Source organism: Ammodytes marinus (genome assembly GCF_949987685.1).
Source record: "Ammodytes marinus genome assembly, chromosome: 2".
Taxonomy (NCBI): domain Eukaryota; kingdom Metazoa; phylum Chordata; class Actinopteri; order Uranoscopiformes; family Ammodytidae; genus Ammodytes; species Ammodytes marinus.
This window is the reverse complement of record NC_137231.1, coordinates 33,350,650-33,373,149: the sequence shown is the minus strand read 5'-3', so window position 1 is coordinate 33,373,149 and position 22,500 is coordinate 33,350,650. Positions and strand designations below refer to the sequence as shown.

Below are 22,500 nucleotides of genomic sequence, written 5' to 3'. Positions count from 1 at the left end.
CCGGTTCGGTCATTTAGGGCTATGCATAAAAATAATCAATCAAATGTCTGTTTGAGGTCAGAGAACGTTTCATTTATAATTCGGAAAACAAACTCCGTGGAACTCTCATTTGTAGGTTTGGCTCTTCCATTCCGGACATAATTGATTGGCGGACACCTGTGTCAAACGTAGGGCTGAGCCTCCATCGATGCAGACTCGGTGATCGAGGGCTTTATAACCCACTTACACTCGAGGCTCTGTGGTTTGGGACGACACTCAATATGGCGGGCCCTCCTCGCGAACGCGCAAACGGAGGGATAGTGGATAGGGATAGGGTGTAGGGGGTGGATCTAGATTGGGCCTCACTCTCTCACTCACTCACTCACTCACTCACTCACTCACTCACTCACTCACTCACTCACTCACTCACTCACTCACTCACTCACTCACACAGACAGACAGACAGACAGACAGACAGACAGACAGACAGACAGACACACTCACTCACTCACTCACTCACTCACTCACTCACTCACTCACTCACTCACTCACTCACAAACACACACTCACACACACTCACCCCCCCCCCCCCCCTCCACACACACACACACCACCCCAAGCATCTGCCAGCTAACGACATTCACAGAGCGTCAATGTGCTTCCTGTGCCCTGCCATCTCTAGTTAAAGACCTACTTCACCGGTTGGAATATGAAGGTGTATTGAACTCGGGGATCCTATTTAGTATAAATGTGCAAAGAAAATTGAAATCGGATCATCTTAGCCTGAGAAAATGCAGAAAGAGTGTGTTATGGTCTCACTGTCTAACCCTACAGTTTCCTTCTTGTGACATCACAGTAAGGGTCAGGATTAACAGGACAGCTGGGCCAAGGGAAGACTGAGGGAAGACTGAGGGAAGAAAAACCTCATTCATTATATTATAATAGTGATTTTATAATGATAGAACGCCGGTTCCGTATGGGTGAAGTATTCCTTTAATTAGCTGCCATAACCACAGCCGCATGCTTCATCATCAGCGCAGGAAAAGCATTCTGAAACTCAAACTCAAATTTCCTGAACCAAACTGTGGGAGATTGACAGGCAGAGGGCTGATGGATGGACGGGGTCATTTCACATTTCACACACTCACAAAATATGCCTCTGAGTTTTGAGCAAAAACAAGATATTTGGTTTGCGTGCTTTGAATTTTGGCTGGCAGTAACAACAAGGGTAGAAACTGCAGCAAGTCAATACAACTTTTTTTTTTGGCTGTTTTGATGGATGAATTTGCTTGTTTTTGACATTAGTTCTCTGAATTTATCAGGTTTTTAAGTTGTTCAGAGAAACTTTTGAATATTTTAAATTAAATATAATAGTAGCAGTCAAATTTTTCCTCTGATGATCATAAATTACATGTCACAGCAAACGATCATGGGTATACGCTCACCCAGGAACAACAGCTGGCGTAGTAGTAAAAACACTTCCGCTTTTGTCCAAAGGGGGCGCTAGAATTAACACAGATGAAAGTTCCTTCAGAGCACCTTGACCTAAAATATGAGAACAAATACTTTTAAAACAAGTTAAATTAAGAACAAAGGCCTGTTTGTGATCATCAGAGGAAAAACTAGACTGTTAGATTGTTTCAGGATATTTAAAAGTTCCCTGTAGCACCATTAACTAATTTGACTATGTATTTACAACCATAGAATCTTGGTTTTACTTAGAATTGTACTAGTATCTCTGTGATTCTGTTCAACAACGGTTCTACTTGTCAAACACATTCTCCAATCAAGTAATAATAATAATAATAATAATAATAATAATAATAATGATGATGATGATGATGATGATGATAATAATAATAATAATACAAATAATAATAATACTAATAATAATAATACTAATAATAATAATAATACAAATAATAATAATAATAATAATAATAATAATAATAATAATAATAATACATTTTATTTAAAGGCGTCTTTCACGACTCTCAAGGACACCGTACGATCAGAAAAATATACAATACAATCAATTGAATTAAAAACTGTTAAATGAAGTCAGTGTTGCGACAGTGATATTGGATTTTTTAATTAATCTCTCAGCGCTGCCTTACAGAGTATAACAGAGGACAAATACGAGGTGCAGCTGTGTGTGCCTGAAGCGGCCATCTTGGTCTGCACCACCACAGAGCCCAAACTCACCCTGAAGATCAGCCTGTCCTCCTTATCCATGAGGGAGGGACACACCAGCACTGAACAAGGTATGGAAACACTACTGACAATTTTTTTTCAGATTTTTATTTTATTTTTGTAAATAAAATACAATACTGTTTTTTTTTTAGATTATTATTATTATTATTATTATTATTATTATTATTATTTTTAGCATTTTAAATTTTTATTTTTTTTATTTTTTTTTATTAAATATATTTTTTGGGCATTTGGTGTTTTGTTTTATTAGACAGTTTTGTGAGAGACAGAGATGAAATGTGTCAGAGAGGGGAATGCCATGTAGAGAACGACCACGGGCTGGATTCTAACCCGGGTCTGCTGTGAAGAAAAAAAAAACGGAGCCTGAAATGGGAGACAGACTAAGGAAGGATTGGAGGAAAAGGATACTTTGAGAGGGCAGAAACTTAAAGCTGAGAAGCGGACAGGGTGAAAGAGGAGAGGAGATGATATGGATCTGGGTCAAGTGTGGTGGAAAGAGCAGGTGCCTGTAAAACCAAGGCAAGGCAAGTTTATTTCTATAGCACAATTCAGACACAAGGCCATTCAAAGTGCTTTACAGGGGCATGAAATACATCAAGATTAAAATACATCAAGTATAGAATAGACATTAGAAAAGAGAATAAAAAATTTAAAAGGAGGATTTCTGCTGGGGATGGGTTGGGTTGGTATTGGCGGAAAGCGAGACGTCTAGCTCAAGTTTCCTCATGAAAACATCCATCATGTTGGCCAGAAACAAGCCTGGAAATCCAGACCCATATCTAGAACAATAGAACCACGATCAATAGACCTTCCCAACTCAAGGGGCGGCTCCTACGCAATTCGATAGCACTACAACCAATCAGAGCAATGAACAACAAGCGTGTGTCGTGTGTGTGTGTGTGTGTGTGTGTGTGTGTGTGTGTGTGTGTGTGTGTGTGTGTGTGTGTGTGTGTGTGTGTGTGTGTGTGTGTGTGTGTGTGTGTGTGTGTGTGTGTGTGTGTGTGTGTGTGTGTGTGTGTGTGAGAGAGTGAGGGTGTCTGTCTGTCTGTCTGTGAGGTCTCACTCAGTCTGTCTGTTTTCATCCTGTCTTTCTCTACAGGGGAGGGAAAGATGGAGAGACTTGAGGAAGAGGAGAAGAAAGAGGAGGATGTCCTGGACAGGCAGAAGTGTCGGGCGGCTCTAGCTTCACTAAGACGCGCCAAATGGTTCCAGGTGAGTGTGGGGCCGATAACCAGTTTAAAGGCACAATATGTAACATTTTATGGTTTAAATATTGATGAGGAAAAACTACCCTAAAAAACATTTAAAGGAATACTTCACCCATACTGAACCGGCATTCTATCATTATAAAATCACTATTATAATATAATGAATGAGGTTTTTCTTCCCTCAGTCTTCCCTCAGTCTTCCCTTGGCCCAGCTGTCCTGTTAATCCTATCCCTTCATTTTTACAAGTGTGATGTCACACTGTTTTATTATCCAACAAGTTTCAAATATATTCTAGCTATATGTTGTTTAAAAATCTAGATATGGTTTTCAGTCGGAATTTTTTTAATTTTTTTTTTTCCGGACATTTCAAAATAAGACACATGAGCTGTAAGCAATAACTTGATACATTAAAACTGTGGTATTTTGGCTTAAGGTTCTCACACCATCAGAATAGCATACTGGCCCATGTCTCAAATCAAATCAAATCAGTTTTATTTGTATAGCCCAATATCACAAAGAGACATTTGCCTCAGTGGGCTTTACATTGGGGCGACTGTGGCTCAGTTGGTAGAGCGGGTCGGCCGATGATCAAAGGGTTGGAGGTTCGATCCCCGCCCTGCCACCTGTGTCATAGTTGTTGTGTCCTTGGGCAAGACACTTCACCCACCTTGCCTCGTGTGAATGTCGATAGTTAGCCTGCTATCGGTGTATGAATGTGTGTGTGAATGGTAACGTGGGAAAGGAAAACAGGTCTCCCTTGAAAAAGAGTCTTCGGTCTCAATGGGATTTACCTGTATAAATAAAGGTTAAAAAAAAAAAAAAAAACATTCCATACAGTATGATACAGTATGACACTCTGCCCTTACACCCTTAGCTCGGCTGAGAAAAAACTCCCAGTAAAAAAAAACCTTTATCGGGATTAAAACATTTAGAAATTTTAGGGAGAGTTGACAGAGTAAGGGATCCCTCTCCCAGGACGGACATGCTGCAATAGATGTCATAAGTAGAGAAAAATCATAATGTCTATGACCAGGTGAGAGCAGCTGGGCAGAGGGACACAAACAGCTGAGCCTGAATACTCACCACCTCTCTGTAATGACATTAGTTCAACAGTCAGTAGGATCTGAATGAAACATGATCACATTATAGAGACATGGTTTTAATGAAGCATCAAGTCAGCTGAGAGGACACAGCTGGTTCATACACGTTCACAGTCAGTGCGTTTACATGCAGACTCATAATCGGGTAAATAAACGAATAAGACTTCAACAGGACTTGTAAAATGCATGTACACACCTTTATCCGATCTACTTCGCACACAAATCGGCACATTAACGGACAAGCGAAGTCGGATAAGAACACCTAGATAACTCGTTCAAGGGAACTGGACGTGGCTCTATAACCACTTGTTGAAAGGTCTACAGCGCCACCTAGCATAGTGGAGACAGCCATGCATCGGACATTTTTTAAAGATATTTTTTGGGCATTTTTATGCTTTATTGATAGTGTAGAGACAGAGTTGAAATGGGGCAGAGAGGGGAGTGACATGCAGAGAACGACCGCGGGCTGGAATTGAACCTGGGTCTGCTGCTGGCCGAGGCCCATGGGGGGGGACGCCCTACCAACTGAGCTAAGGGCGCCCCCTTGCATCGGACATTTATCCGATTCCTAAGGCCATGTATACTCAGACAAGTGACACGGTCCGTTCGAGTGGCAAGTTCGGTATATGTGATAATCCAATCCAGTTGTCCCAGAGTGATGATTGGTTCATTCAGTGGCTCCTTGCACCACTAAAACTATAAAACCTCCCTTATGTGTATCCCAAAATGAAGGCAACTTAACTGCAACTGAATAGGGTTGAATTTTTAACCTATAGAATCTTTGACAGTTTTTTTAGAACAAAACATATGAAATGCATTCCATTAAATGTAGCCGAATACAGCGAAACATTTGTCGTAAGTCCACCAATTAGAAAATACAGTTGTCTATGTCTGGATGCAAAGCACGGAGGGATAATATACAGCTTCGGAAAAAAAACAAGAGACCAGTCTGGATTTTTCTTAAATCTTCATCTCTACATTACTTAATGGAAATGCTCTTAATGGAAAAAAAAGTATTGGAATTTGGTAGAAAATGTTGTCAGTAGTTTATAGTATAAAACCAAAAATGTTCATTCTACTCAAACATATGCCTATAAATAGTTAAACAAGAGACACTGAACATTTGGAGTGGTCTCCTAATTTTTTCCGGAGCTGTAAGTGCTATGAATGTCTAGGACGCTTCATGTAATTGGCCCGGAAGTCTCTACAGAGCGTTTCACAGCTGAGTGGCAGAGTGAATAGGACTTAACACAAATACATCTCATACAGCAGTGTGGGGCGCAAATTAAAATCTAATACAAAACAATTCAGACCAAGGCAAGGCAGGTTTATGTCTATAGCACAATTCAGACACAAGGCCATTCAAAGTGCTTTACAGGGGCATGACATACATCAAGATTAGACATTAGGAATTGCATTCAAGAGATAACGAAAACAAAGAACTAATACAGGCAGACGAAATGCCAGAATAATTTTTATTTACTCGTGCACTGATCGTGGTTGAAGAGAAACGGCAAGTGTCTCTGAATAGCTACGCCTCTTTGAAATGGGTTTCAGAAACGTTGTGTATGAATGTGTGTGTGAATGGGAACAGGTCTCCCTTCAAAAAGAGTCTTCGGACTCAATGGGATTTACCTGTATAAATAAAAAGGTTAAAAACAATGATTATGGTAGAAATAAAAGATATAACCTCCATGCAACTTATATTATATCTAACATGAATATTCAAGAAATCATTCGAATAAATCAGGTTTTGAAAAACACGCTTTCTTATAACTTTTTTTAAAGGACTTTTTTCTGTCGCCCAGAAAACTACTTCTGTTATTAATCATGATCAGATCATGAAAAGGGATACAGCTCAATTATTTTACTCTAAAGTAAATAGACAATTAATACAATTTTGGATGGTTAATCAGTAACTTTTGTGTGCAACGTCTAAGTGTCAACCAAACAAGTGTTCTATCGCTATTTATGTACGTCTTGTGCGTTGGTTTAATGTGTCTTAAACCCATATGCTTCACCTTTAATTATTTTTACCTCAACTTATTATATAAATGCATCCAGATTTTGAGGTTGTGAGTTATACTGTCACTAAATCCTGTCTTTCTGTCTGTCTGTCTATCTGTCTGTCTGCCTGTCTGTCTGTCTGTCTGTCTGTCTGTCTGTCTGTCTGTCTGTCTGTCTGTCTGTGTTTCTATCTATCTGTATGTGTTTCTGTCTGTCTGTCTGTCTGTCTGTCTGTCTGTCTGTCTGTCTGTCTGTCTGTCTGTGTTTCTGTCTGCCTGCCTGCCTATCTATCTATCTATCTATCTATCTATCTATCTATCTATCTATCTATCTATCTATCTATCTATCTATCTATCTATCTATCTATCTATCTATCTATCTATCTATCTATCTATCTATCTATCTATCTATCTATCTATCTATCTATCTATCTATCTGTCTGTCTGTCTGTCTATCTGTCTGTCTGCCTGTCTGTCTGTCTGTCTGTCTGTCTGTCTGCCTGTCTATCTGCCTGTCTGTCTGTCTGTCTGTCCCCCTCAGGCCAGGGTCACAGATCTTAAGTCCTGCGTGGTGGTCTTGAGGATTTTCAGAGACATGTGCAACAGACTGGCGGTGTGGCAGCCAATCAGAGGATGGGTAGGTGTCAGGTGATCAACTCACAATCACTACGGCAACTTCAAAATGTCACATTCAGTAGGATTTTATAAGTTCATATCTTAGGTTTCAAAGGTTGAGTTTGTGATTCTGGAGAACGCTTGTTGTAAAATTAATTTTTGTCAAAGTCGGGAAATATCTCCTCACAATCCGCTAACTGTCTGTACTGTCTGTACACTGAAAAAAATCCAGTGTTACACAGCCTAGACTATGTAAATGGGCATGTTGCTAGTTATGGTGGCCCCCCTTTGTTTACATACCATTTGTTTATATACCAGTTTACAGAGCCTAGGCTGTGTATTCACACTGCGCACACACAGTACGGATAGGTAGCAGATAATGAGGAGAAATTCACTGATTTTGACAAAAAGTGATTTTGACAACAAGCGTTCTCCAGAATCACTGACTCCACCTTTAAAACCAGTGTGTCTATGTGCAGAATATGTTAATCTCTATCTATAACAGATGTATTTGTATTGCTCTGTTGTGTCCAGCCTCTGGAGCTGCTCTGTGAGAAGGCCTTAGCAACCTGTAACCGACCACTGGGCCCCGGGGAGGCGCTCAGACGAGTCATGGAGTGTCTCGCCTCAGGGATTCTAATGCCAGGTCTGTCTGTCTGTCTGTCTGTCTGTCTGTCTGTCTGTCTGTCTGTCTGTCTGTCTATCTATCTATCTATCTATCTATCTATCTATCTATCTATCTATCTATCTATCTATCTATCTATCTATCTATCTATCTATCTATCTATCTGTCTGTCTGTCTGTCTGTCTGTCTGTCTGTCTGTCTGTCTGTCTGTCTGTCTGTCTGTCTGTCTGTCTGTCTGTCTGTCTGTCTGTCTGTCTATCTATCTATCTATCTATCTATCTATCTATCTATCTATCTATCTATCTATCTATCTATCTATCTATCTATCTATCTATCTATCTATCTATCTATCTATCTATCTGTCTGTCTGTCTGTCTGTCTGTCTGTCTGTCTGTCTGTCTCTCTATCTATCTATCTATCTATCTATCTATCACTATCTATCTATCTATCTATCTATCTATCTATCTATCTATCTATCTATCTATCTATCTATCTGTCTGTCTGTCTGTCTGTCTGTCTGTCTGTCTGTCTGTCTGTCTGTCTGTCTGTCTGTCTGTCTGTCTGTCTGTCTGTCTGTCTGTCTATCTATCTATCTGGGGCGACTGTGGCTCAGGTGGTAGAGCAGGTCGGCAAACGATCGAAGGGTTGGCGGTTCAATCCCCGCCCTGCCACTTGTGTCATGGTTGTTGTGTCCTTGGGCAAGACACTTCACCCACCTTGCCTCGTGTGAATGTGTTTGACTGCTGTATGTTTGAGGTGGTGGTCTGAGGGGCCGTAGGCGCTGAATGGCAGCCACGCTTCCACCACCGGTATGACTGTGTGTAACTGAATGGAACCTGGAACCCTGTAAAGCGCTTTGAGTGCCTAGAAAAGTGCTATATAATCCAATCCATTATTGTAAGGTTACAGCTTTAGAATGAATTCAATAGTCGTGTGAGTTTTTCTTAGACAGCGCTTTTTTTTATTTTATGAAATAAGGCCACTGCAAAAATATGTATTGCCAACTAGTGACGAAAAAAATCCTTTTATGACTGAGTTCTTGCACTAATAAACGTGAAAGTAGGCCGACGTACTCTTAGTGACTGTCTGAGTTATCTTCAGTGCATTATGATGTTAATGCACAGTGGAGGATGAGCCGGGGAATCTTGTAGGGGTTCAACGTGCGTATGTCATGAATTATTTCTTATTATATCCTAAGGCTGTCCATGTGAACAAAACGTTTTTTTTGGTGTTCTTAGGGTAGATTATTTTCCACCATGATTGTCTGTCTATCTATCTATCTATCTATCTATCTATCTATCTATCTATCTATCTATCTATCTATCTATCTATCTATCTATCTATCTATCTATCTATCTATCTATCTATCTATCTATCTATCTATCTATCTATCTATCTATCTATCTATCTATCTATCTATCTATCTATCTATCTATCTATCTTTCAGCCAGTTGAGCTGTTGTTGTGAGGTAATTGGATGTTTAAACATTTAGGCGCTGGTCTTTCCCTCGGTCCCTGAAGGCCTCTGGAACATTAATGACTCACTGCTGCGTTCACTGTCCACAGCGGGAGACGGATAATTAGTTATAATGAAATGCAGTTCATAGTGTGTGTAGCTGCTGTCGGTCAGATAGATGGAGGGAGGGAGGGAGGGAGGGAAGGAGGGAGGGAAGGAGGGAGGGAGGGAGAGAGGGAGGGAGGGAGGGAAGTAGGGATGGATGGATGGAGGGAGGGAGGGAGGGAAGGAGGGATGGATGGATGGAGGGAGGGAGGAAGGGAGGGAGGGAAGGAAGGAGGGATGGAGGGAGGGAGGGAGGGAAGGAGGGAGGGAGGCAGAGAGAGAGGGAGGGAGTGATAGATAGATAGATAGATAGATAGATAGATAGATAGATAGATAGATAGATAGATAGATAGATAGATAGATAGATAGATAGATAGATAGATAGATAGATAGATAGATAGATAGATAGATAGATAGAAACCCTGATGAGGTGTGTCTTTCTCTTTGCAGGAGGTCCAGGAGTGTGTGACCCGTGTGAGAGGAAACCAACTGACGTCCTGAGTGACCTGAAGCCCCAGCAGGCCGACGCCATCACACACAGCGCACAGGTCAGCTCACAACGCCATCGTATTTTACATAGTAGAATTTGTAGCACAGGGCAGAAGCCTCTCCACTTCCTTGACTGGGATTAGCTTTGTTTAGCTCACTGGCTGACAAACGGATATGTACGGTATGTCTAACTAGAAAGTGGTGTCCTCTCTCTCCCTCCACCACACGTCTTGCTCGCTCTTTCATGGTTACATTTTAATTTTTCTTTTATATAAAAAAAATTTAGAAAAAAAAAAAATCTGATTTCTTTTTTTTTCCTATTAAAGCAGGTGTTAAGGCCAGGACACACCAGTCCGACTCGTTCCGACTACCCAAAAAATGGAGTCGCCGTTTCAGGAAGCTCCAGTCTTCCCGTCGCGGCCAAAAAAACACACCGAGACGACTGCTTATTTTCCGTACGCTCTGCGCTTGCGCGGGACGTAATGTCTCCACAACAGCAGGCGGCGCTAATCTGTATTGTGGCCCGAAAAAATACGAAAGCCGGAAATTATTGGACATCTCTCTAGAGCATAAACATAGATAGAAATACGTATTTATATTTATGGACCATAAGAGCACAATTTTTAGCAGAGAGTGTCGAGCATGGTGTCGAGCAGTCAACAAGGGTTGATGCATGTGAGTACTCTCAAAACGAAACGAACAAACACATTAAAATGATGGCTAGCTGTTGTTAGCTGTTTGTGCTACCCGCCTCACTTCCGGGCTTCACTGATTCGCTAGCCCTCCACCAATCAAATTGCTCCAAATGAAAGACAGTCGGCCGCCGATTGAACATGCTCAAAACAAGCCCGACGACCTCTACGTCGGCCGACGTCACGGCACACACCAAACAGATTTGTGTCCCGACCCCCTACCGACACTACGACGGCGATTATCTGGCCGGTGTGTCCTGGCCTTAAAAGAACCCTTAAATCATTTAGAGAGGTTTCACATTTGAAGCCAAGTAGTTGATGGTTAAGTATTTAGCAGGAAGCATTTAAAGACCTACTTCTCCAGTGGAAATATGAAGGTGTATTGAACTCCGAGATCCTATTTAGTATAAATGTGCACATTTTTTTAGAAATCGGTTCATCCTAGCCTGAGAAAAGGCAGAAAGAGTGTTTTATGGTCTCACTGTCTAACCCTACAGTTTCCTTCTTGTGACATCACAGTAAGGGTTAGGATTAACAGGACAGCTGGTTCCAGGGAAGACTGAGGGAAGAAAAACCTCATTCATTATATTATAATAGTGATTTTATAATGATAGAACGCCGGTTCTATATGGGTGAAGTATTCCTTTAAGTATTCAGCAGGCAGCATTTAAGGCCCATCTCTTCAGCTGCAGCTCCTAAGCAGCAGTAGTTTTCCCCAGGAGGTTTTCCCTCATTATAAACCTAGCGCTTATACAACCTGCGTGATCGTCTGTCTTTCATTTGTGTGTGTGTGTGTGTGTGTGTGTGTGTGTGTGTGTACGCCCGTGTAAGTTTGTGTGTGTAGCCTATGTGTGTGAGTGCGGTGAGTGTGTGTGTGTGTGTGTGTGTGTGTGTGTGTGTGTACGCCCGTGTAAGTGTGTGCGTGTAGCCTATGTGTGTGAGTGTGTGTGTGTACGCCCGTGTAAGTTTGTGTGTGTAGCCTATGTGTGTGAGTGCGGTGAGTGTGTGTGTGTGTGTGTACGCCCGTGTAAGTGTGTGCGTGTAGCCTATGTGTGTGAGTGTGTGTGTGTGTGTGTGTGTGTGTGTGTGTGTCTTTCATTTGAACTGTGAGTTTTTATAGATTTTGTCTGTACATCTCGCTCTGAGCGCTCTCCTGTCTTCCTGCTATAAAGAAGCAGCAGCCTCAGACGCTTAGCTTTCATCATTAGCAACTCATCCTGCATGCTGCTCGTGAGACCTTGAAACATCTCAGAGGGGGTTTCACACTCACACTCACACACACACACACACACACACACACACACACACACACACACACACACACACTGACCGCAGATACGCACACACACACACACAGACACCTACATAAACACACACAAGCACACCTACATACAAACACACACACAGACATACCTACATACACACACACAAACACACCTACATACAAATACACCTACACACTCACAAACAGGGTTTACACACACACACAAACACACACACACTCACCACACCACACCGCAAGCAAACAAACACACCTACACACACACGCACACGCACACACACACACACACACACACACACACACAGAACGCACAAACACACACACTCACACCAACATACACACACCACACAAACTGGATCAACTTTTTATTATTTATTTTTATTTTGGTATCAACCTTTTACATTTTTTTGGGGGGGGGGGTTAAAGTTTTTTTTTTTTTTTTTTTTTTTTACTTTTTTTTCAACATTTTATTATTTTCCATTCTAAACAGACAGAAACAGTACCACCAAAAAAACACACACACACTGATTGAAGGAGTGGTTATTTAAACAGAGCCCTCGTCCAGCTAACCTCAGCGCTATAAATAGCTAAACGACCTCACACGTCTGTACTCTGACCTCAGATCAGTAGAAGCCCTCCTGAGTGCTGACCAGGCTTGATCAGCTAGCGGCTCAGTTAGCCAGATAATGAGCATGGGAACTATCTACCCTTATTTACAGCCACACAACCAAACACACTAGTACTAACACAGTAAATTCCCCAGTCTGGTCGCATGGTTTTGAATCCGACCCGTGGACCTTTACTGCATGTCATCCCCCTCTCTCTCTCTCTCTCTCTCTCTCTCTCTCTCTCTCTCTCTCTCTCTGTCTCTGTCTCCTCATTTCTACTTCAAACTGTCAAATAAGTGGTTGAAACACAGAGAAAAAAAAAATCTTAAAAATCTTTCTGAGTTATTACAACAACAGCTGGATTAGAACGCACCCTGGTGTTGGGGAAATTGTGTATTGTTAAAATACAGGGTGTAAAAAGTACTGGGTATCATTTGACAATAAAGCTACATTAATGAACTGTGACTAGATGCTTAGTAAACGCTTAAACCTGCAGTGTGTAATTTAGTGCATAATAGCTGAAAACATTTTTTTGAATTATTATTTTTTCTAGGGATGCACCGAAATGAAAATTCTTGGCCGAAACCGAAACCGAATAAAATTAAACAGTTGGCCGAAACCGAATACCGAAAGAGGCTTTTGCAGTTTTGTTTATTATTTAGTCAATTATTTCAACATTGCATACATGAACTCCCAAATGTTCTCCTCAAACATAGCCTACAACTAAAAAGCAACCCTAAATAAACAGTAAAACCTTCAAATCTAAGAGTAAAAGTTATATTTTACTAGGAATTAATTTGTGAACCACTCACTGATTTGTACCTTGGATAAACAATCAAATCAATGTGAATTGGCCTTGCACTAGTGTTGCGATATGGCTAACTTTAAAAAAAGATCCTCTTCAAAATGAAACAAACATATTAAGAGTCACACAGAAGAAGAAATACTTCAGCACAATCTTTTGAAAAACATATATTTCAAAATATATTTATTTTCTCACAAATCCTTAAACTTCCAATATTAATGTAAGTAGCAGTTGAGTTAATTGTAGCACATAAAAAGGTAATAAAATACAATGCGGACCAAAAATAGTAAGCATACTGTATATGACACACATGCATCTCCATCATGACACCACACATACATATAATTATGCAGACACAAATTTAAACGGCAACCTATTCACACAATACTGTATGTGAGGTATTATTGAAAAAAAAAAAATTCAACAAAACTTTAAACAAAATACAATATGTAAGCTGATTCACATGTGGATGTATTTTTTTTTTTTTTAAGTATGCAGGGATGTTGTGTTGAACTATGTCAGACCGGTTCTCCTTGCCGCTCTTTCTTTCTAACAAGCTTTCTGAACTTAGCCATTAAGAGCTCTCTGAATTTATCCCCCATGAGGAAGTAGAAGACAGGGTTGATGACACTGTGCAAGAAGGCAAACGGGCGACTCAAGGTGTACAGATGTACTATTCCCTTCCTCGTACACAGCTGAAGCCCTGACTGGAGCTGTCCAGATGCTATTCTTACATTTCTTAGCACATGGTAGGGAGAATAGAGAACCAGAAACATGGCTGCAGCTGATGCTACAACCCGTAGAGGTCGCTTGAAGGATTTTGTCTTGCGCTGCATAGCCCTTTCCTGGACACGGAGCAGAAGTGCAATTTGATAGGAGAAAACACACAGTCCAAGCAGAGGGAGAATGTAACCAGACAAGGTTAGCCCCAGGCTGTAGCCCAAAGGATGATCCCATCCTTTGAGGCTGGCAAAATCCTGGCAGCGACTCCAGTTTCCACTTTTCAAATCATGGACCATCAGTGCTATCATGGGAGAAACTTCCACGTTGACAGCTAGCCAGCTCAGCCCTGTCACGACCAGGGCTGTCCGTGGCTTCAGCAGGGGATGGTTCCGGGTTGGATATTTAATGAGCAGGAAGCGGTCCATGCTTACCCAAACCATGAAGAGGATGGAAGAGTATAGGTTCACATGCAAGATATATCGGTTGAGAACACAAGCAAAGGGACTGCTCAGTGCTTGGTTATTTGCATAGAGGTACGAGAGGCGTGGCAAAGTGCAGAGGAAAACGAGGTCGGAGACTGCCAGGCTGAAGAGGTAAATATTGCAACTCTGCCACTTCGGCAAAAGAAAAATGTAACCGAGAACAACCAAAAGGTTGCCAGGGAAACCAATGCAGAACTCTATGCCATAAAACGGTGACAGGTAGTGCCTCTCCAGGATGTCGTCTATTAATGTACAATTGAACTCCTGAAGAGAAGAGGAGAGGAGAGGAGAGGAGAGGAGAGGAGAGGAGAGGAGAGGAGAGGAGAGGAGAGGGGAGGGGAGGGGAGGGGAGGGGAGGGGAGGAGAGGAGAGGAGAGGAGAGGAGAGGAGAGGAGAGGAGAGGAGAGGAGAGGAGAGGAGAGGAGAGGAGAGGAGAGGAGAGGAGAGGAGAGGAGAGGAGAGGGGAGGGGAGGGGAGGGGAGAGGAGAGGAGAGGAGAGGAGAGGAGAGGAGAGGAGAGAAGGGTAGAACATAGAATGAAAGGGTTAGGGATGGGAATACAAGAGGTGGGGAGAAAACGGTGTTAGTGATGATAGAACTTCAATAACAAATTCAGTAAAACTAATCTATGTTCAAGGCTACAGAAATTAGCACAAGATATATTGTATGTGTCAGGATAAGACTTACCATGCTGTAGTAGTTGGAGTACAGTAGTTGCAAGTTGTGAGAATAGGGAGTGTGATCATGAGCAGGTGCAGTGGAAACAGTTAAACCTGCAGTGTGTAGAATTCTGGGTTTTATTTCCTAGCAGATTTTGTAGAAAGTAATTATAATATCCATAAGTACATTTAATTTAGTGCATAATAGCTGAAAGAAATGTTTTGAATTATTATTTTTTCCTTTAGAAAGGGTCTCATATATGTCCATATTTCTGCATATTTTGGACCAAGACCTAGTGCCGCCATCTTGAAAGTGTCATAGTTGGAATGTCATCAGGTGCATTGTTTAAAATTTAGAATTGTTCTTGTCCTTGAAGGCCACTGTAGCTTCTGTTATTATTCGAAAGGGGTGGGGTTACCCAGGGAGTGTTGCATTCTAGAACTTTGTAGAACTTTCTTGATGATGTCATATTACACACTGCACCTTTAACACTGAGTTATGCAGGTACTGGTGCCTTCTTATATGACATGGCTGGAAAATCCAATGACAATAACAATTCCATTTATAGTTGGCACACAGGCACTACACAGAGTTCAATTGTAATATTCAAAATGGAATGATCATACAAAACAAACCAAACACCTCCTAGCAGACATGAAACCTTTGTTTGTACACCCATGACATGTCTCATACCCGACAGGTTGTGAGGTCACACCAGCATGCATGTTATGACAACAAGCTTGCATTTGTGATCATTTAAATGCATTTGAAACAAGGGTCATAAATAATCTTCATGTCTGAAAACATGTAACCTGTTAATGGCTGCTCCAACTGCTGGTTACCGCTTCATTTAATCTCTCCCCCTGGTATCCTTCAGCCAGTAAAAAAGTGCTCCACTTAAACCATTTCATCTTTCATATTTTTACTAAATATATTTTCACCTATTTATAATGTAAGACGACATGCATCATTGCAGGTTTGCATGGTTAATCTGCAGATGCTAGCAAATTAAGTCTAAAAACTAAGGATTATTACAGCAGTGGCACAGCCAAAGGAGTTTTAAAATGACTCTATCTCTATCTATGTTTAGTGTCGACATCCTCATTCGGATACTACCTTTATCTGTCAGTTGCTGATCAATCAAATAATTCACCGTCAGTGAAATAATGTTACATTTAATTGTGTCACTAAAGCCATTATCGCATTGCAAGGAAATGCAACTCCTGAAGTCAACCATATGATAAGTCAGTTGTAATCGTACAGAGTTTTAAAGACAATAGGCTGTTGCAAAATTAATCTTAATACAGCGTTCTTAACTTCCATCGTGCCAGTATCTGCACTGGCCTTTTAAACAACACTCTCCTAAATGTTGTTGTTCAATTTGATTTGATTCAATTTATTTCAGACATATCAAACATACAAAACAAAATGAAAAGCATGGAAATACAATAAACAAAAATTATGTTTTCACAAGAAAAAGAAAAGAAAAGAAAAGAAATTATCTGTATTGCTGAGATATGCCTGAAAAGGAGCAGGAAGAAGTATACACTTATTTAATCCTACCCCTTTTCCATAGTAAAAAAAATAAAAAATAAAAATATTTATTAAATTAAAAAAATGAAAATATTTATTATATTCGCTTCTCTTAATCCATATATTCTCTGTACAATTGGCGATACTATATTTGCCATTTACGAACCATACATACATACATACTACTTAATATACTATACATTTTTTATATTTTATATATTTATACAATGCATATATCTATATTTATATTTATAAACAATCAATATATCCATATCTACACAATCAGTATATATATCCATATAATTATAATTTCCTTCTAATAATTAATTTCCTCAATAAAAGTAATCAAAGTGCCAAATCTTGATTTCTAGACTCATAAAGCAACCAATGGACCCTTCAGCTATGCACATGACTTTGAAACATACTGTTCTTGTTTCCAGCATTCCTTTAAAATTGCTATTAAGAATACTATTAGGCCTATTAGGGCATGCCTCACACGAGTTTACAGTACCGTATGTACTTTTTATGGACAAAGCAGCAATAAGCAGTTTAAATGTTTAATGAAATAGTATAATTATCAATCCTGAACTTTTTCTTAAATTGTATTACAAACTTGAGAATATCATCTTCTTCAAAATACAAGGAAGTGTAGAACATGCTTACTCTTCTTGAGAGATGCGGAGAGATTTGCCTCCTGTAGCGATCAATTGTGTCTGACTAATCTATCTATCTATGAAGCAAGAAACGTATGTCTGTGTGTGTGTGTGTGTGTGTGTGTGTGTGTGTGTGTGTGTGTGTGTGTGTCTGTGTGTGTGTGTGTGTGTTCCTGTGTGTGTGTGTGTGTGTGTGTGTGTGTGTGTGTGTCTGTGTGTGTGTGTGTTCCTGTGTGTCTGTGTGTGTGTGTGTGTGTGTGTGTGTGTGTGTGTGTGTGTGTGTCTGTGTGTGTGTGTGTGTGTGTGTGTGTGTGTGTGTGTGTGTGTGTGTGTGTGTGTGTGTCTGTGTGTGTGTGTGTTCCTGTGTGTCTGTGTGTGTGTGTGTGTGTGTGTGTGTGTGTGTGTGTGTGTGTGTCTGTGTGTGTGTGTGTGTCTGTCTGTGCGTGTCTGTGTGTGTGTGTTCCTGTGGCTTGCATATCAGATCGGCCTGAGCTTCTGGATATTGCTTACGCACGGCACAAAGGATGTGTTGACATTTCTTTTTTAGTAAGTATTCGATGCAATCACCATATGCTTCCTCATTAACAGGAAACTAATATTGCGTGTAGCATCTTCTATCGCCCACAAGCACTTTCATTTCCCTTTTTTATGGCAATCAACAAATGCTTGTAAACTTATCTAATTCTTCCCTTGGTCTCACTCCTCTTCTATCTATAAAGCAAGAAACGTCTGTCTGTCTGTATGTCTGTCTGTGTGTCTGAGTGTGTGTCTGTGTGTGTTCCTGTGGCTACACTGTAAACAATTGCTGTAAATTTACAGCAGGATTTCAACAGCATTTACCTGTTATTTATAAAAACAGCATTTAACTGTTAATATAAAAGGCAGTCTGTTAAATTACAGTCCTTTGCTGTTATTTTACGGAACGGTAATGTTTTTACCACCAATTTACCATCAAACTTGGAAGGGACAACTTGACATGAGCTGCCTGCACATGTGAAGCTTATACAGTTTTCTTCATTAATCCTCATCCATCCACATCTTAACTAATAAGTGTTGTTTACTGTATATCCTCTGGTTAAGTTTACTTAAAGTTGAGTTATATCTACTTGGAAATGGAAATTGCAGTTAACGTAATTAAACCAAGTTAGTCTTACTTAACTGAAGAGTTGTGTTTACTCAGTAGAATTAAGGAAACGGATTGCCTTAGATAAATCAAGTAAGCACAACAAAGTGTATTGTAGAGACGCCCCCTTTCCCACAATGACTTGCACTGGACTAAACGTTTGTTATGTTGCTATTTGCACCCTCAGTAAAGGGGATGTTTCACTCCATTACGTCACTATGCATTTTGTTTAAATAAAACATTTCTGTGTGAACTAACTGTTATTTTTGGTTATAACAAACGGTTTGTGGAAATCTTAAACAAGATCCCTAGTTCAACTCAGGAGACAATTTACAATAGAAATGAATCATTCCATTGAACTTAATATATTGTAACAAGTGTCTTGAAGTAACAAACAGAAGCTGCTCTCTGTGTTTAGCATTTGAACAAATAGGGGACATAGTAAATTTACATATGGAATGAAACAGATCTGCCCAATGAAATATAACATCCCCTTCGCTCACGGTGCAAACAACATAACAAACATTGGTAACACTTTATTATAACTATCCGTTGTAACTCGTTAATAGATCATTAGTAAACTCTTAATTTAACATAGTTAATAGCTTAATAATTGAATCAGTTCATCTGGGAGGTAATCCGAGATACCGACGAGGCTGAAATAGGCTATAGACTATACACAGTGCATGGGCAACTGAGGGCAGCCCCATTTTCAAATATTTTTAAATAAACTCAATACACACTGTGCATGCCATGGACTTGAACGTGACGTGATCAGTTAATCTCGGATTACCTCCCAGATGAACTGATTCAATTATTAAGCTATTAACTATCTACCATTGTTATAAATCCTTAACAAACTGCTAACAAACACTTAACAAATCATTAATAATCATTAAATAAGAGTTTACTAATGATCTATTAACGAGTTACAACGGATAGTTATTATAAAGTGTTACCCAAACATTTAGTCCAGGTTCATCCCTTTTTTCATTAACAGTAAAGTGTAGTGACAGTCAAATAATGTTAATTTAACAGTAAGAAAATGGCAACCCTGCTGCCAGTTGATTACTGTTTTTACTGAAAAAACAGGTTCATACAGTTTTCTTCATTAACAGCATAATCCTGTCAATTTTATTGACAGTCATATAATGTTAATTTAACAGTAAGAAAATGGCAACCCTGCTGCCAGTTGATTAATGTTTTTTTACAGGGAAATTTCTTACAGTGTAGCATATCTCTCGGACTGTTAGTCAGATCGGCCTGAGCTTCCGAATATTGCTTTTGCACGGCACAAAGGTGTGCATCCTTGATTGATTGTGAGGTTTTTTGGACCAAATATGAATATGTAGAAGTTATCATATTTATATCATATACTGGCGGCGAATACATGCGCACACTGAAGGCCACAGTATCCGACGGGCATGAAGTAGTCTCCGGCTAAACCCCGCCTCCCTCTGACTTGACTGGCCGCTGCGACCAAAGCTTGAATTTACTTGAATTTTATATACTATCTATGGAATTTACGAACGGGACACACACAGCAGACCGACACAGCCTGGTGTTACTTCCTTATTCAATGCACCCAACTTTCCAAACAAAACGTTCTTAAACCTTTCCACAGACATCACCTACTCCTCAAACCTGTCCGCTTTAGTGTTAAAGATCGCACATTACGCTATTTTCACTGTTATAGAGTTAATGTATAGTTAAACACTTCCGCGACAGTGACGCTAATTTCAGTTAGCATGTCAATAGCGGTTTCCATTTAAACTAGCACGGTCTCAGATAGCTCTGCTACCGGTGAATGTAAACATGATCGCTTACACAGAATGTTTTAAATTCGTTTGAAACTAACACCTAAACGAGCTAAAGACTATGTAAGACGCAAGAATGCTCTTCATTTTGTTTGCAACGGTAAATGCTGCTGCCTTCAAGATTTGAGCAGGCAGGTGGGGGCATGGCCGGAGCGTGCCTGAGCACGATGCAGCATTACCATACATGGAAAAATCCGGATTATCTACGTAACGAATCCCGGAAATTTGAACAAGTGAATCGCGACCGGCTGCCCTAGTGTTTAGCGCTCTGCACAGCCACCCCAGACGGTCAGCAGGGAATACGTCTAAATGCATGTAAGTCATTACTTGACACTTTAGTATGGTTAAACATGACTATAAATCATTATAACAACGTTTATAGGTCATAAAAGTTGAAAAAGCATAATAGGTCCTCTTTAAAGAAAGACCATAAGTCACATTGACGAGCGATGTGACAGCCATTTCAATGACTGTACTAGTAATGTATAAACAATTAGGACTGTCAATCGATTACAATATACGTATAACCCCATGATCGACCATAGTTAACTTAGGTTAGTTTTTATTGGTTCTAAATGTATCTTTAAGGGTGTCAGGTGCAGGCAGCAGGAGAGGGACCCAAACTGACAGACAGGCAGCAGGATATCGGTAAAGATGGTGGTTTTATTGAAAAACATGTCTTAGCTGATAGGCTGATAGGAACACTGGAATACTTTTCAGAGGCAAGTGGCTTGGGGACTGCGGAACTGAGTTGGGGGATGGCCGACTGGAACGGGATATTGCAGGGGGCAGAGTCAGAATGGAAACAAGTTGTCTTTCTTTCTTGCTAGATAAGCTAAAGAGTAAAGATGCAATCACAACATACTTCCTGTATGAAGTATGAAAATGAAAATTGAGCGGAAGTAGGTAGGCGGGCGGTGCCAGGCTAATCAGTTGTAGGTGCTTGATTCAGATTCAGATTCAGATTCAGTCTTTATTGTCATTGTGCAAACAGTACAACGAAATTAGGGTGGTGCTCACCACCCACAGTGCAAATTAGCATACATGCATACACAGACAACAATAGAGGATTTCTTATGCCCCCCGTCCCATACTGGACATAAGAAATCCTCTATTTTTAATTATTTTTTCTTAAACAGACACTCAGATTTTTATTTAGCATAGTTATTAAATTATTGTTGCCTATTGTTGTCTGTGTATGCATGTATGCTAATTTGCACTGTGGGTGGTGAGCACCACCCTAATTTCGTTGTACTGTTTGCACAATGACAATAAAGACTGAATCTGAATCTGAATCAAGCACCTACAACTGATTAGCCTGGCACCGCCCGCCTACCTACTTCCGCTCAATTTTCATTTCACTTCAGTAGTCAGTCTGGGGCTGGGGTGTGTTCATGGAATTCTGCTCGTCCAGATTTTTGGTTATCCAATCAGCGAACAGAGCGAGTGGCTGAGAATGATGACGTCGAAGTCGCGCTCCAGTTTCAGTTGAATGCTGCGTTCCTTTATACTCGGAACTCGAAAATTTCCGACTTGGTAGTTCCGAGTTCCGACCTGTCTGTTTTCCAGTGCATCTGCTCTGGAAAGTATGGACGCCTACAACCTTTCTCATCCAAATAACCAAACGTTAGGCTCTAGCAAGTTACCGTTGCCAGGTACCGGTAGATCCATAGACTACAATATGTAGTGAAGTCGGAAATTTCCGAGTTCCCTGTCCAACTGGAACGCACCGTCAAAAGCCGGCTCATGACATACGTCTGACCAAACGTGATGCGATTGGTTGGCTAATCCAGAGTGGCACTGGGCAGATCCAATAGTTTTAAACTTCAAAAGACACCCACCTCCAAGTGAGTGAACGTTTGCCAATTACAGCAGTTCCAGACCTTCTGTACAAATGAAATGAAATACGATGGTCTGGTTGGACCAGACTAACAACTGATAATGCTTGTTGCTAAGCCATTTCTATCGTCTACATGTAATTGGTACTTTCCACAAGCGCTTCAAGCACCTTATCTTTCACTCATGATTGCAAACATATTTACGTCTTCCATGTGTCTCACACTAAGGACCACATCCACTAAGAAGATGGAAGGATTGCACACGCTAGTAGCTCCATGATTTGTGGCGATATAGCGCCCGTAATCGGATTCGGCTCAGTGCACTTTTACGTACGGTGCAGCAGATGCTTCAGTAAGTCAATTGGCCAGGTGTTCATGGTGGTGATGAATGTTCTATGATCTGCTTCACATCAACACAGGTCGGCTGTTACACAAATCGCAGGTGTATACGGTGACATAGTTTTTAATAAGGCAGCACTTATTCAAT

General features: G+C 40.5%; 2 protein-coding genes across 2 annotated transcripts in view; one reads left to right on the top strand and one right to left on the bottom strand.

Moving 5' to 3' along the window:
- LOC307265680 (spermatid perinuclear RNA-binding protein-like) overlaps nt 1–22,500 on the top strand; it is a gene marked incomplete at its 3' end in the record, with an annotated part of 44,243 nt that overhangs the window by 9,446 nt on the left and 12,297 nt on the right. Inside the window, exons 4-8 of the mRNA XM_080047474.1 lie at nt 2,099–2,243; nt 3,293–3,405; nt 7,050–7,145; nt 7,658–7,769; nt 9,760–9,857. Of these exons, the coding sequence (XP_079903600.1) occupies nt 2,099–2,243; nt 3,293–3,405; nt 7,050–7,145; nt 7,658–7,769; nt 9,760–9,857 (564 nt within the window). The remainder of the gene's footprint in view (nt 1–2,098; nt 2,244–3,292; nt 3,406–7,049; nt 7,146–7,657; nt 7,770–9,759; nt 9,858–22,500) is intronic.
- LOC307265458 (succinate receptor 1-like) lies at nt 13,704–22,226 on the bottom strand (the record flags this gene model as incomplete). The annotated part of the gene is made up of 2 exons (XM_080047203.1): nt 13,704–14,654; nt 22,218–22,226. The coding sequence occupies 2 exons, from the start codon at nt 22,224–22,226 to the stop codon at nt 13,704–13,706; spliced, it is 960 nt and encodes a 319-aa protein (XP_079903329.1).